Source organism: Malaya genurostris, chromosome 2 (genome assembly GCF_030247185.1).
Source record: "Malaya genurostris strain Urasoe2022 chromosome 2, Malgen_1.1, whole genome shotgun sequence".
Taxonomy (NCBI): Eukaryota; Metazoa; Arthropoda; class Insecta; order Diptera; family Culicidae; genus Malaya; species Malaya genurostris.
Genome location: NC_080571.1, coordinates 92,422,379 through 92,435,468, shown reverse-complemented (window position 1 = coordinate 92,435,468; position 13,090 = coordinate 92,422,379). Strand labels below are relative to the sequence as shown.

Genomic DNA, 13,090 nt, shown 5'->3' with positions numbered 1-13,090 from the left:
TCGACAAAAAATGCCACAAAACAAAAGATTTGCACAGCCAAGTGCTCGGTAATCGCCTCGGCAAAATGTATAATTACTGAGAATCTCGGCAATCCTTCATTTGTTAACTGTCAATTATTGCCGAACTTGTAATTGAATTTCTCTTTGTTTACTATCTCTTCTATTATTTACCAAGCAGTTTTCACGTTTATCACTCATTTCTTTGTATAAAATGATACCCGAAATCTTCGACTTTCAAACAGGATTGTAAAATCCCAGAAAGACTTAATAATCACGTCACAATAATCGAAAGAGATAGTGAACAAAGAGAAACTGTCACTTGCTCATACGGCCATTTTTAAGATCAACCGAGATTTGTTGATTAATGACAAGTTCATCATAATATTATGCCGAACTTCGGCAAAATACCGCGATTTGCCGAAATATCAGAATATTACTTCAACGAATTTTGGAAAAGTTTTGTATTTGGATTACAGAACAATAAAATATATAGTGCTGTCATTCTAATTTGGAATTTCATTATACCGAGTTTGATAATCGGTTTTAAGTGTGCAGAATAGGAGCGATTGCAACATTTGGAGCGACCAAAATCGGTCTCTAGCTTCCATAGTTCATAAAACATAAAACTTTTCATTGTTATTATTCCCAGGATACGTTTCGGATAATTTAAGGTTACATCTAACATTCTACTCCAATCTAATCCCATTTTTATGTAAACGAATAATGTTCATTTCATTTCATACAAACGTTTCTCGAAAATATTAAAAATGTCACTAAAGTTTCAACTTTATATGAAGAATTAAATCACATAGTCCGCCTTAGCTTCGCGAAATGTCATTGCCAATACCATATTCTTGAACTACATATTTAGAAAACAAAATTACGGATTCACGTAATGTGAATGTTTCTTATTTTCTAGAAGTGTAGAGAAATACTATTTTTGAACAAATATCTTTATCTGATTTTTGCAATACTTAAGCGAGCGTTAAACTTACACGAATGCTTAACTCTGCAGTCTCACGTCTCATGGAATCTAAGAATAAATCTTGCATGAAAACAGAGTAAGTTGTGGTACTATTAAATGGTATCATTTTATTCGTACTATTTAAATCTAGTACATTCCTCACGGGTTTGGTATCAAATATGCAACAGATTCACTATCAGAACAAATTACACGCAACCAAAAAGCACTCATCCAATCCGTTTATTCAGTTCCTAGCCTCTCATAGTTCCGTATGCCTCGGGGCACTTTCCTTTTCCGTTGGATGGATAAACAAACCCTCGGCTGCCGTCCAGTCGGTTCCACCGTGAGCAGTAGACATACCGACTACCTCCATTTGACCGTTGATCGGTCGTCCGAAAGTGCGTCCGGAAACCGAAAGATAGGCATCGGTATCAACGTGGCGCAGTTTCACCGGGGAGCTACGCTGCCAAAACTCACCAGAACAGACCACCATCCAATGATCTCCAGTATCACCGATGCCTGCGGAGGAAGTTGAGGTAATTAGTTTGTGTCAATATGAACATAAGTTCTATCGTTGTACCCTGCTCGTCTCCGTAGGCCGATACCTCCTGGTTGCCGGACAGTGGACTCTGGAAATGATGTGAATGCAGATTCTTATTCGTTGCCAAATGATGTAAGCGAATAGTGTCACCGCATTTGATAGGCTCGCTAGAAAACAAAAAGGTAAAATAGAAGTAACATTTTTTGAAGACTGATGATAAACTCTAATTCGCTTTGTCTATCTTCAATTTACTCTTTGAAAACAACTGATCAAAAACCTACAAGTCTATTTCTAACAACTAACCCCCTATCACAATGTTTTCCGGTGGCTGCCTTAACCGCCCAGTGACTGTTAACATCCTCTTGCAATTCTGTAGCGGTTATCGACTGCTGTCCGGATCCAGTTCCATACTTTACATCATGTGAATGCAATCGTACCCGATAGTCCGTGTTCATTAACTTGAGAACTGTTCCGCATGTTACGAACAGATTCTTCTTGGAGGCTGAAACCAAATGCAAAAAAAAAAAATTATGCGAGACACAACTATTAGGACACACGTGTGACGTGGTATTGCTAATGTGTATTGGATTGCGGTACTTTTTGTATTATCGGTGGAAAGTGTAGTTTGCCTAAATGCTAGGTATCATTTCAGCAACTAATTACCCTTTTCTACAATCTATATGTTTTGTGCGTTTGAACAAAACCTTTTGAAGCCGAAAACCCCAGTGATAGACACAAAAGAATCTATGCAACTTCGAGGGCAGACGTCTCATAAGCCAACCAATCACAGATCACCAACACACTATCAACAAAAATCACAGGCGTAACATTTGAGTTCATTGGAAAAGTCACTTACCGCTGATACCGTCGAAATTATTAATTAAACTAATTATCGTGACTAGATAGGCTATTTCGAAAAAGTGAGTCATTTTCTCTAGGATGTATAATAGTTGTGCAAAATGATTGTAATAATTCAAAAGGATAGAATGTTCTTAATGCTCGGAGCGCTCTTGAACAAACTCCCCTGTTTGCTTGCCATGCATTGAAACTGACAACTATGATCGATGAATGGAACGCTGTCAAAGTGACAGCTATAGATTTACTCGAGATTAATGTTTACCGACTGCGGTAAAGCTTTTCATAAGCAAGTTCAAACTTATTGTATTCAATCTTGTGTTCAATAAAAAGCTCTTTGCACGCTAGGACATTGGGCCGTATGAATAAAATGTAGTAAAGTCTGTTGTTTGTAGTATCTTCTCAAAAACAAAGTATAACGCGGTTTGGTATGAATAAAAAACAAGCTCGAACATGTAGTTAATGCTACTTCCGAATTTAAGCATTTACTGCATACCGTATCGACACAGAGCCGGAAAACCTGACATAAGCATGTAAGAAACGCACTTACATCTGTAAAAATGCTACTTTTTTAATTTCTGTACTTCACTTCATCAGCAAACACACGAGTAGCAACCTCTAGAGCTACCTACCGAAAACTTGTAGTAAATACTACAGTTTGTAGCATGTTTTGACAGGAACGTGATCCACACGTAGCATTTAGTACCGAAATTCAAGCATGCTACGTTTTATTCATACGACCCATTGTGTCCTGTTCATTTTAAATTATTTTAAACGAATTCGTGAATTAGAATATTTCGAAAGCTTTTAAGTAAAACTTTTTAATCAATGAGCTTATTGAATAGAAATTAAAGACACTATTTCATTGATGTGGCCATATGCCCTTTGACTCCGATCAGTCGATCTTGCACACCACAGCAGCATAGCCAGAATCCGTTATATAATAGGGCTGAAAAGTCACCACTTGTGGCTGAACACCCAATTTAAATCTTAATAATTTAATTTAAACACATATTCCAATAAATAGTTATTTAAAAAAAATAGCCAGAATCCACACCGCATAGATTTCTCATACTCATATAAAAATATTTCATCTTCTTCTTTTGGTTGGCTGGGGGACGTTGGGCGGGTTCGCCGATTTGGTTACCACATCGATATTCAGCCGCCACGTCATAATTCGCCAGGAGAATTGAGTTAACCATCTTATTTAGCCGTTGCCGGTGGGTCATTGCCTGCAGCTAACATACAAAACCAGTGGATGCGACTTCCACTTCCTGACATGTCCATGTTCGCCAGATACTTTTTCACTGTTTGGCCGGTTGCACCGACCTCCCGGCCAAGCGCACACAGCGATGTAACCACTTCCCCTCCATCTTCTTCTTCAGTTTCCTTTAGAGCCAAGATAGTACCAAGATGTTGTAGATGCCGGTACGGACATATCCGGCGTAAACGAAGTGCCACACGATATCCGCTTTCGATGCGGCGGGATGCCTTTGAACTTTGAACGCACACACTTCTGAACGGAGTTGCTTCACTGTTTTTGACATCACGGTTAGAGTTCGACTTATAGAGCTGTCAAATGTAGTCTGCTGACTCATGGGTTACTATGATTGATGCTACATGGGTAGGTACGTTAAGGCAGGTGAAGGTAAACCGATGAAAATTTGGCAATTTTCGTACATTTTTTAAAATTCAAATGTTACAAGGAAATTTAAATAAAACCATGAGTAATTTGTGTTGATGAAATTTATAATTAATGTAACTTTTCAAATGGACTTTTCAAAAAAATGTATGATGTTTCTCGTAGCTATCTGCAAAAATACTACAAATCCGTAGATTTCTGGAGAAAAATCCTAATAAAAGTCCATAGGAAAGACAGAAATACGTAGATCCACGTAAAAATCTATGACTGACTTAAGTTTCATAGTAACATTGGGTAATTGGGACCTTCACTGGTTTAGTTTCCGACGAAATTCTCTAAAAATATATGTTTCAGTTTAAACTATTATGTAGGTTATGTTGGAAAAACTTTTTTTCTTAAAAAGTATGTAAACTTTTTTTCTTCAAAAGTATTAGTAGGGCACATTATTACTTATCTTGAGATAACATTTCGTCTAAATCTAAAAATAAAGTTTGTTTTTAAATCAATTTCAAATTTTTAGAATCAACTTTTTATCTTAGTCTTGATAAGACGTTGAACAGTCTTGAGATTGTTTTAGGTTTTAATCAGTTTCTAGCAGATTGAAAAAATGGCAGACGAATACAACCATGATTTCATCGGATTTTCGTCAGTTTTAATCGAAAATTCGACTAATTTTATAAAGTAAACATTTGACATTTTTCGACATTACAATTTGAATAAAAAAAATTCATCCATCTCCAAAAGACGGTCTAGATCAATTTTGGAGAAACGAAGCATGTAAAATGGCTTTTAGCGACAAAATCTACATGTTCATCAAGTTTTATTTGAATCTGAGAAGGTGCTGTCAACGTTTGTTCGAGTTTGCTCATACATAGTTCAGAAAAGAGCATGCTTCTTCAAAAATTTTTAAAAGCATGATATTTCTTTATAACTTCATGATTTTGAACATATCAATCAATTTTTCAATTTATTGAAATTTAAGCAAAAAACTTGTAGTAGCTAATGTTAGAGACATCACCGCGAGATTGACGTAGGACTATTGTCGACAAGGGGCAGATCACTTTAAAATGCACATTCTCAAAAGAACCGAAAGTTACCATTTCTCCAACTTTCAACATAGTTGACAATTATTTCCACGAGCAAAATTCCGAACAAATCGGTTGCCTGTCTTTTGGCGAACGGCGCACATAGTAAATCTGCCATATGCTTGGATTAGAAATGTATTCTGATTGAAATCGATTTTATGAAATCAAATTAATGTATATGAAGAAATCCAATCACCTCATTGCTTGATTTTATGTAGAGACACTAAAAATGATTTGGAACTAAATGATTTGACCATAATTGTGGATTATAACACTATCATTTATGGCCCTTAGAACTGCCGATTTGTATATGTATTCTCTCAGTTGTGTTCATACATTGATGAATTTTCCGTACTGCGAACGGAGCGAATAATGAACATAATAGATCAAAAGTTCAAAAGAGCGGCTACAAAAATACCAACGCAAAGAATTGTAAGGTTAACTTTTCAGGTTATCATTTCCATTTTTCGGGCCGAATAAATTACGAAATTACTCGCACGCAAACGAGCGCAGCTGAATGATGTAATTGCGGAATTCATTTCAGACTTTCAGAAGGTGGTATTTCCTGGCATTATTTGCGTTCGTTTGGTGCGAATTTCGCACAGCGAAAAGTGCACAACCTATCAAATTATTCTAGATTTGCACCACACTGACGATTTTTACCTTCGATTTTCAAGGAAAGTAATATTGATAGTTCTTTAGATAACACTTAGTGACATTAGAACGACTGATTTTGTATAATGTTCCCCATCGTTTTCCACTTTTCGTTTTCTTTTCCTCCAATGCAAACGACCAGAAGCTGGATGATGCAATCACTTTTGTTTGAAGCGAAACTCACACTGCGAATATCCAACATCAGAAGAACTAGTTCTTGTTTTTCAGCGTTTAGGCTTGAGGAACGGAACCTCATATTCGCCATTGACTGAAGCATCAGTTGAATAACGCCAGGTGTTGTTTTACTGTCTTGGTGTAGATGGCAGCCTGCGCACTCGATGTGTCTCCGTTCATGGATTTTCATAGACTGAAGCTAGCAAACGTGCAACAGGGTCTATTTGAACATTCAGTTGATTTCGATGTTTCGTGTTTGGACTTATTTTTTGCCTATTTAAACAATATTTTCCTAATAAACGTGGTATTAACATAAATCATTGATCGTTTTCCTTCCGTTTCGTGAAAAAAAATTGAGAAAATTCTCAAATAAGGAAAAAGTTATTAAGAAAACAAAGCTGGAGTAATTTCGTTACACTTTCGTGTTGTGAAATGTTGAAATTCACCCAGATGAGCATAGTGAAGAAAGACGTAGCCATACGTCATAAAAATTTATTCCATTTGAAAAAATCAAATCAAAATTCATAAGCAATAGCTCGAAATTCTCAGCTAAAGACTGTCCCAGAAAGTATGGACGCAACCAAAAACCGCTGCCATTTCGCAGTTGTTTATTCGTTCTCATTAGTTTGTTTCGAAATGCGTGGACTTTCAGCAGAACAACGTCGAAAAATTGTGTACAAATGGTGCACTGAACGCGGACTGTCACTGAGCAAGATAGCAAAAATGGAAGGAGTAAGTGAAAAAGCCGTGCGAAATGCAATCAGGAAGTTCGGTGAGGATAACACCTTTGAGGATAAACCGAAAACGGGTCAAAAACAGGTCCTGCTAACCCTCAGTTGGATAAACGTATACTGAAGGCGTTCGAACAAAAGAAGGAGGTTTCAGTTCGGGATGTGGCCAAAAAAGTGGGCACTTTGAAGTCAAATGTTCTTTGGGCTAAAAACGTTTGAATCTTCGAACCTATAAGAAGCAGAAACAATCAAAACGTAGTCCGAAACAAGAAGCATCGATCAGGCCGAGGGTTCGAAAGCTGTACAATACGATTCTTGCTGGAAATTTGAACTGCATAATCATGGACGACGAAACCTACGTGAAACTCGATTACAAATCCTTGCCGGGACCACAATATTATACGGTGCGAGAAGGGTAAGTGTTAAACCAGTCCGAGACATCGGTTGAAGTCGACAAATTTGGTAAGAAAGCTATGGTCTGGCAAGCAATTTGTAGCTGCGGTAAGATTTCGAAACCCTTCATCACCACTGCTTCAATGAACAGCGAAATGTATATCAATGAATGTTTACAAAAACGACTTCTACCCATGATTCGAAGCCACAAGGAAGCTGTTGTCTTCTGGCCAGATCTTGCTTCTTGCCACTACTCGAAATCAACGGTAGAATGGTATACTACCAAAAATGTCACTGTTGTCCCAAAAACTACAAGGATCAGCCCCATGGGGTTGTTCGAGCCATTGATGTGGAACAAGGCAACCAAAATTTCTAATGATCGACATTTTCAATTAAACGTCAGACTTTTGAATCCGCAAATTCACGAGAGTCTGCGTAGATTGATCTTAATTAGAAACCAACACCGGACATGCGAACCCAGAATATTGACTCTATTTGTCTTGATTTGTATTTGTTTTGTAGCCGACGAAATTACATCAATAGCCCAAATGTATGCAATCATATGTTTGTACATGCTTGCGAACGGATATCGATATTTAAGCTTCTCTTCGCCAAGCTTGTGCTCAAGTTTTGTATGCAAGCAGTTATTTTATAGCGTTTCTATACCAAGTTGAAGCGATAAACTTTTTCTCATTATCAATCGAGTTCATCTTATATAAATTAGAAATTATTCTTACGCACTCAACATTTACCCTGGGGTAGTTGTCAATTTCTCAGGCAAAACGACATAACATGGAATTTCACCCGAGCTTGCATGACACAAGATCAGAGCATACCAATTAAAGCTTCAAATCGTTTTATGGCACTTTTTGTCTTGCTGTCTAGCAACAACCTACGTCTGGCATGCTACATGTAGGACTGAAACGTTAGCTATAATTTCGCTTCTATTTATAGATTCGCGTGCTTCCAACAGCTTCGCTTTTGCATCGATTGACCAATCAGAGCGATGCTTTCCCTTTGATATATCGCTTACTCCTTCAAAACCGTCGACTATGGCAGGGAAATCCGGTATGCCGGAAATTTTTTTGCAGACAAATAGGACACTGCTAGCTATTAATCAACATTTCAATGATATACAATTAAAAATACATGGCTATGAACATTCAAATCAATACGTAGAAAAATTTCCAATCAAATGGTGACATAATATTAAAAATTTATACAAAATTGACTGAGCTGTAAGTGATCTAAACCTGACCACATTTCTACGTGTATTTTTCTTGAGTTTCTAATTTGCACCCCTATATAGAAAACAAAAATGTGTTCCACATTAAAAACGATTCGATTCGATATACTGATAATTCGACCAATTGAGGAATTTTGAACATTAACGCAATTAACATCTTAGGAAACATGTCTCGGCAGCCGAAACCATTCAACAGTTCGAAAAAGATTGCAAAAAAGTGTCAAAACTTGTCGCCAAGAAGTCTGTATGGAATTTAATGAGGAACGTTCGCAAGAAGGTGCGCCAGCTAGTCAGTCTTTATATGGTCAATACTACTTCTCACAAAAATACATATTTCAACTACAAGAAATTATTTTTTAATTGTAATTCAACAGCAAGGATGGCTTTTATCGTATCAAAGAACGCTCCCTACAAACTCTTCACACGATTCAATCAGTGCCAACAAAGAGAAACGGATATCAACGCAGCAACAAAAAACCGGCATGGTTCATTTAACATAGAATGGTCACGAGTGCGAATTTCTCTCGATGACCTGTCTGAGCATCATGAGTTAGTACGCTGCTGTTGGGATTCTCTCTGAAGCAACAAACGGTCGTTTATTCTCGTTTCGTGATCCGATTCTATATGGGCAGTTGATAGTTGCGATAGAATCATTTTACTATTGTCGCTTATTCTAACTATGTGCATATAACCCTTGTATAAGTTGTGTCTATGAAAATGTATGTGAATGCTCCACACAAGAGTTTTGGAATATTGCAACCTAGTATGAGAATCATTTAGTCGAATCATCGATTCGATTTTCTGCGATAATTGTCAACTTGCGATTCTCTCTTGGTAAATTCCACTCAGCGCCGATCATTACCAGACTGCAATTTCTTTAGGGGCCGTGAAATACTTAGAGTATAAAGTGAAGCGAAGAACCGGATTAAAATGTTGTATACAATATAAAGAAATATCGAACAGCTTGTGTCAGATTATCGGCAATCACCAACACTGTTCAACAGTGCGAATGATATGAAATTTATGTAAAATTACGTATTTTCCTGAGTACGTATGAGTTGTGTGAAATTCTGTTCTTCCAGTAATTAAAGTGAGAGACAATGGCAATTAATTGAGTTGCAAAAAGGCGGATGGATAATGTCAGAGGTATAACTGGAGACGTTTATAAGTATAAAACTAACTTGCATTCTTCACACTTCACACCGAATACCGAGAATTGATTTCATCAATTGGTTGATTGTGTGAACTTTTACTATCTCGCTTCCAGTATTGTAACGGCTCGCCAATACTTAAGGACAACTTATTCACGGCAACAAGAGCTTACAATTGTCACGCATTCTCAATGAAAGAAACCATTCCAACAGTTTCATTTTCAATATTTTACTGTCTCATTCGTAAATAACCGACACCAGAACAAACAAAGAGAGACGAAGCATTTTCGTTTCTCATCGAAAAAAAAATAGAGTATAATTGCCAACGTCACTTTATTAGCTCTGACGGCAACCATTCTTTCAATTGAATATGACGAGAGCTAAACAAACGTCCGGCCGCAAAACTGTACATGGTGCGAAATCACTGCTACTACAATTTGAATGGATGACAATATCAAATAGTTGTTCCCGTTTTTCATTTTATAGTTCTACTAGTGGACCACTTCGTACTTATCAATTTTAATTACTATTTATTTAAGAAAAAAATCATTATAATGCTAGTACCTTCTTTTTTTTCCTGAACTTACCTTCTGTACTTGTTCCTCTTATTTCTGTACCTGTAGCTGTCCCGGTGAACTTCTCACAGCTCAAAAATTATCTTTGGATGGAAATTATTTTGAAAACTATAAAGTCAGAATAATCAAACGATCCTCCTGATTGCTCGCGATCAGTGAAGTAGAATTGCATTTTTATCGCACAGTGAGAAGTTTTATCCTTCATGTTCCGTAAAAATGAATTATCTGACCATTGTTTTTTGTTCGATCTCAACATTTTTACCCAAAATAGGTACACACGTACACTTCGCACTTAAAAGCAGCTTTTTCCTGCTCTTAAAGGTCCCAAATGACCCAAACAAAATACAACCAAAATCAGTTAGACAGTTTATGAGCAAGGGAGTGAATCGTTCGAATAGGTAAAACATGGCGATGAGCTCCCAAATCTCGGTTCCATCGATGTAATTTAATAACAGGAGGCAAACGGGATGGTTCGAGTACATTGTACGAAACTGATCACTTAAACGCAAATAATTTGAAATTTCGAAGTACTCTGGGTTGATATAATTTAGATCGTGTTTGGGCCAATTGAATACGTTTGGACTCAAATAAATAACCGAACTTGCAATTTGAAGCAATTGACGAAATTTGGAGGTCGTTTCGAGAAAAATTTACACAAAATCTCGTCCAAAGAATCCTTCAAAGGTATAGCATAGGAAATGCTTATGCAAAATTTAAGCCGAAAAAAACAGAAAACATCCTTCTAATAAGAATGGAATTGTTCCAAAAAGTAGAGAGCCGAACAGTGTTGGTGTTTGAGTTAACGGTGTTAATTAGAAGTGGCAGCACACTTCAATCCTGTTGTCTCTGAATAAAATTTAAGCGCATTGTGACAACATTTACTATATCTATCGTAAGGATAAGATTCACATTTCTGGATTTTTAGGAAAACAAAAAAAGCAAAGCCTTGGTATTACATTCCTGTAGTGGAATTTGACCTTCTGTTTCAACAGACTTCGCAGCCGATTCAGAGTGTACAGAAACATTGCATGGCTGGTGCTAAGATTCTACTGACACTACGATCCTTCCAGGTCGGGGCTCGAACATACGACAACTGGTTTGTAAGACCAGTGCCTTATGCATTGAACCGCCAACCCGGGACGAATTTGAGGAAAACAACGAAAAATAAATAACGTTAATTACTTTCTTTTCTTATAGTCGTTCTATAATTTGACTTGAAGGGATTGAACCCAAATTTATATATCGGAAATCGAATCCTGTATGTTGTGCATTTGGCACCCTCACTGAATTGAACATGTGATTCGAAATAAAGAAACACGTGAATCAAGTAGGCTCAGTGAAATTTTTGCACAAATCAGCTCGTTTGGCGTCAAACGATTTTATTAAAAATCTAGTATTTATATTTTGCTCTATAGTCAGCTAGCATTTCACAACTTCATACACGCCAAACAATCATCGGAGATATAGCATGCATTGAGTGGAAAATTTCCTTTTGCAAACGAACCAATTTTCGAACAAAAAAAATCATTTGTAGATCGGTCCACGCAGAAAAATCCAAAAACTAATTCAAGACTGCTCTAAGTTTTGAAAATACTAAAACAAATTATCAAATGGTTCGTCAATCATTATTCTACTGATTCGGAATACACACACACAGACATTTGCTCAGTTCGTCGAACTAGGTCGAATGGTATATGACATTCGGTCTTCTGGGCCTCGGTTAAAAAGTTGATTTTCACAGTGATTTCATAGTCTTTCTATATGAGAAAAGCAAAAACTTCTTCCGCGTTACGTTATATTAATTTCAAAATGGATTTGTGTAAGCTTTAGAACGAAACTGGGGCTGTTATCAAAGTTACCAGTTAATTTTCAGCTTGTGATTTTCAATTGAACATTAGATTTCTTATCGTGACCTCATAATTGAACTCAGATTTACCTTTGAGCATTCAGTAGTACTGTTACCATAGATTTTGTTTTATTTTGGCCTCCCATTGAACCTTAAGTTGTTTTACGGGGATGTGAAGAGTCCTTTGTTAAAAAAACTTTTTTTTACTGGAAGTGCAAAATATTTTCAGGCAACAGAATTAAACTATTTTGAACTTTTGTTTCCAGTATCAAAAAGCGCCAAGTGAACAACAAGAAATTACCAATTCACTTTGAATCATGATTAAAATGATTCACTTATAGTCCTTCAAACAATGAATCCGCTTGACAGAACAGTGATTCATATTTCCAATTACTCCGCGACTGCATACCGGCCTAAAAAGCTCTCACAACTTTGCATACTACCACGGCAGAACACCTCCACTACGCGCACACTCTCGGCCGCTCAAATCTCACATTCAGCCTTCACATCTGAAAGAAAAAATTCACATCAAGCATGATCGACTTGGTAGTTCTAGGGACGTGCGCCGCGGCCACTGTAGGAAATTCGCTCTTTCCTTTCACTGTCTTGGGGAGAGCGGCCTCCATACACGAACGCAAGCTCCCCAACGGCATCGAGCTAACGATCATGCCACTGCCACAGCCAAAGCCACAGCCACAACAGTATAACGAGCTCCGACGGTATGCACAAGAAACCGTGGAGATTTCTCCGTTCAGTAGACAACGAACCCTGGCTGCATGTCGTCGTCGTTTGCAGATCGCTCTCGTCGCGCTACGCGTAACTAAGCCCGTCGTGTGCCACCATTTGGGCCTCGCAACACCCACCCCGGTTTGCCTCGTGCGTCTTGCCAACAATCGCCAGGTTGTGCTGTGCTGATGTGACAATTTGAAAGTGGATTACGTCGCCAGTGTTTCGTGTTTGCGACCGAGAAAAAAAATAGTGAAGTGAGTTAGTTATGATTTTCATTTGCCGCGCACTCTTTGACCATCGAAGTGGAAAACTGATGCCCGAATTCGCTGATCTAGTTCATGTTTTCTAGCGACCAGCAAGAATGATTTCAGCTGCAAAACTGTGCTGACTTGAATGTGTACAGCTCCAAATGTCATAGCCTTCACCTTTCAACGGCAAGAAACGGATATAAACTGCCAGAGTGTGCCCCAGACAGTGGAAGTCGCGGCTGGCTGGACGATAGTT

The 13,090-nt window shown here is 37.7% G+C and overlaps 2 protein-coding genes across 6 annotated transcripts in view; one reads left to right on the top strand and one right to left on the bottom strand.

The window, feature by feature from the left end:
* Positions 1-1,066: 1,066 nt before the first annotated feature.
* On the bottom strand, positions 1,067-2,557 carry LOC131432153 (stromal cell-derived factor 2-like protein 1). 2 transcript variants are annotated; one of them, XM_058598264.1, is made up of 4 exons: positions 2,362-2,557; positions 1,809-2,007; positions 1,545-1,672; positions 1,067-1,483 (listed from the first exon to the last, which is right to left on the bottom strand). In XM_058598264.1, exons 1-4 carry the CDS (start codon positions 2,432-2,434, stop codon positions 1,224-1,226), a joined length of 660 nt encoding a protein of 219 aa, XP_058454247.1. In that variant the 5' UTR covers positions 2,435-2,557; the 3' UTR covers positions 1,067-1,223. The 2 variants fall into 2 exon arrangements, with proteins under 2 accessions (XP_058454247.1, XP_058454249.1); XM_058598266.1 differs by lacking the exon at positions 2,362-2,557 and adding an exon at positions 2,169-2,350.
* Positions 2,558-12,551: 9,994 nt separating this feature from the next.
* The window catches only part of LOC131432991 (chitin synthase chs-2), a 118,853-nt gene continuing 118,314 nt past the window's right edge, over positions 12,552-13,090 (top strand). For 3 of the 4 annotated variants that reach the window (XM_058599689.1, XM_058599692.1, XM_058599691.1), the window contains exon 1: positions 12,553-12,840. The gene's annotated coding sequence lies outside the window, so the exon portion shown is untranslated. Of the gene's footprint in view, positions 12,841-13,090 lie in introns of all 4 variants that reach the window. The other variant, XM_058599690.1, reaches the window with a different exon arrangement.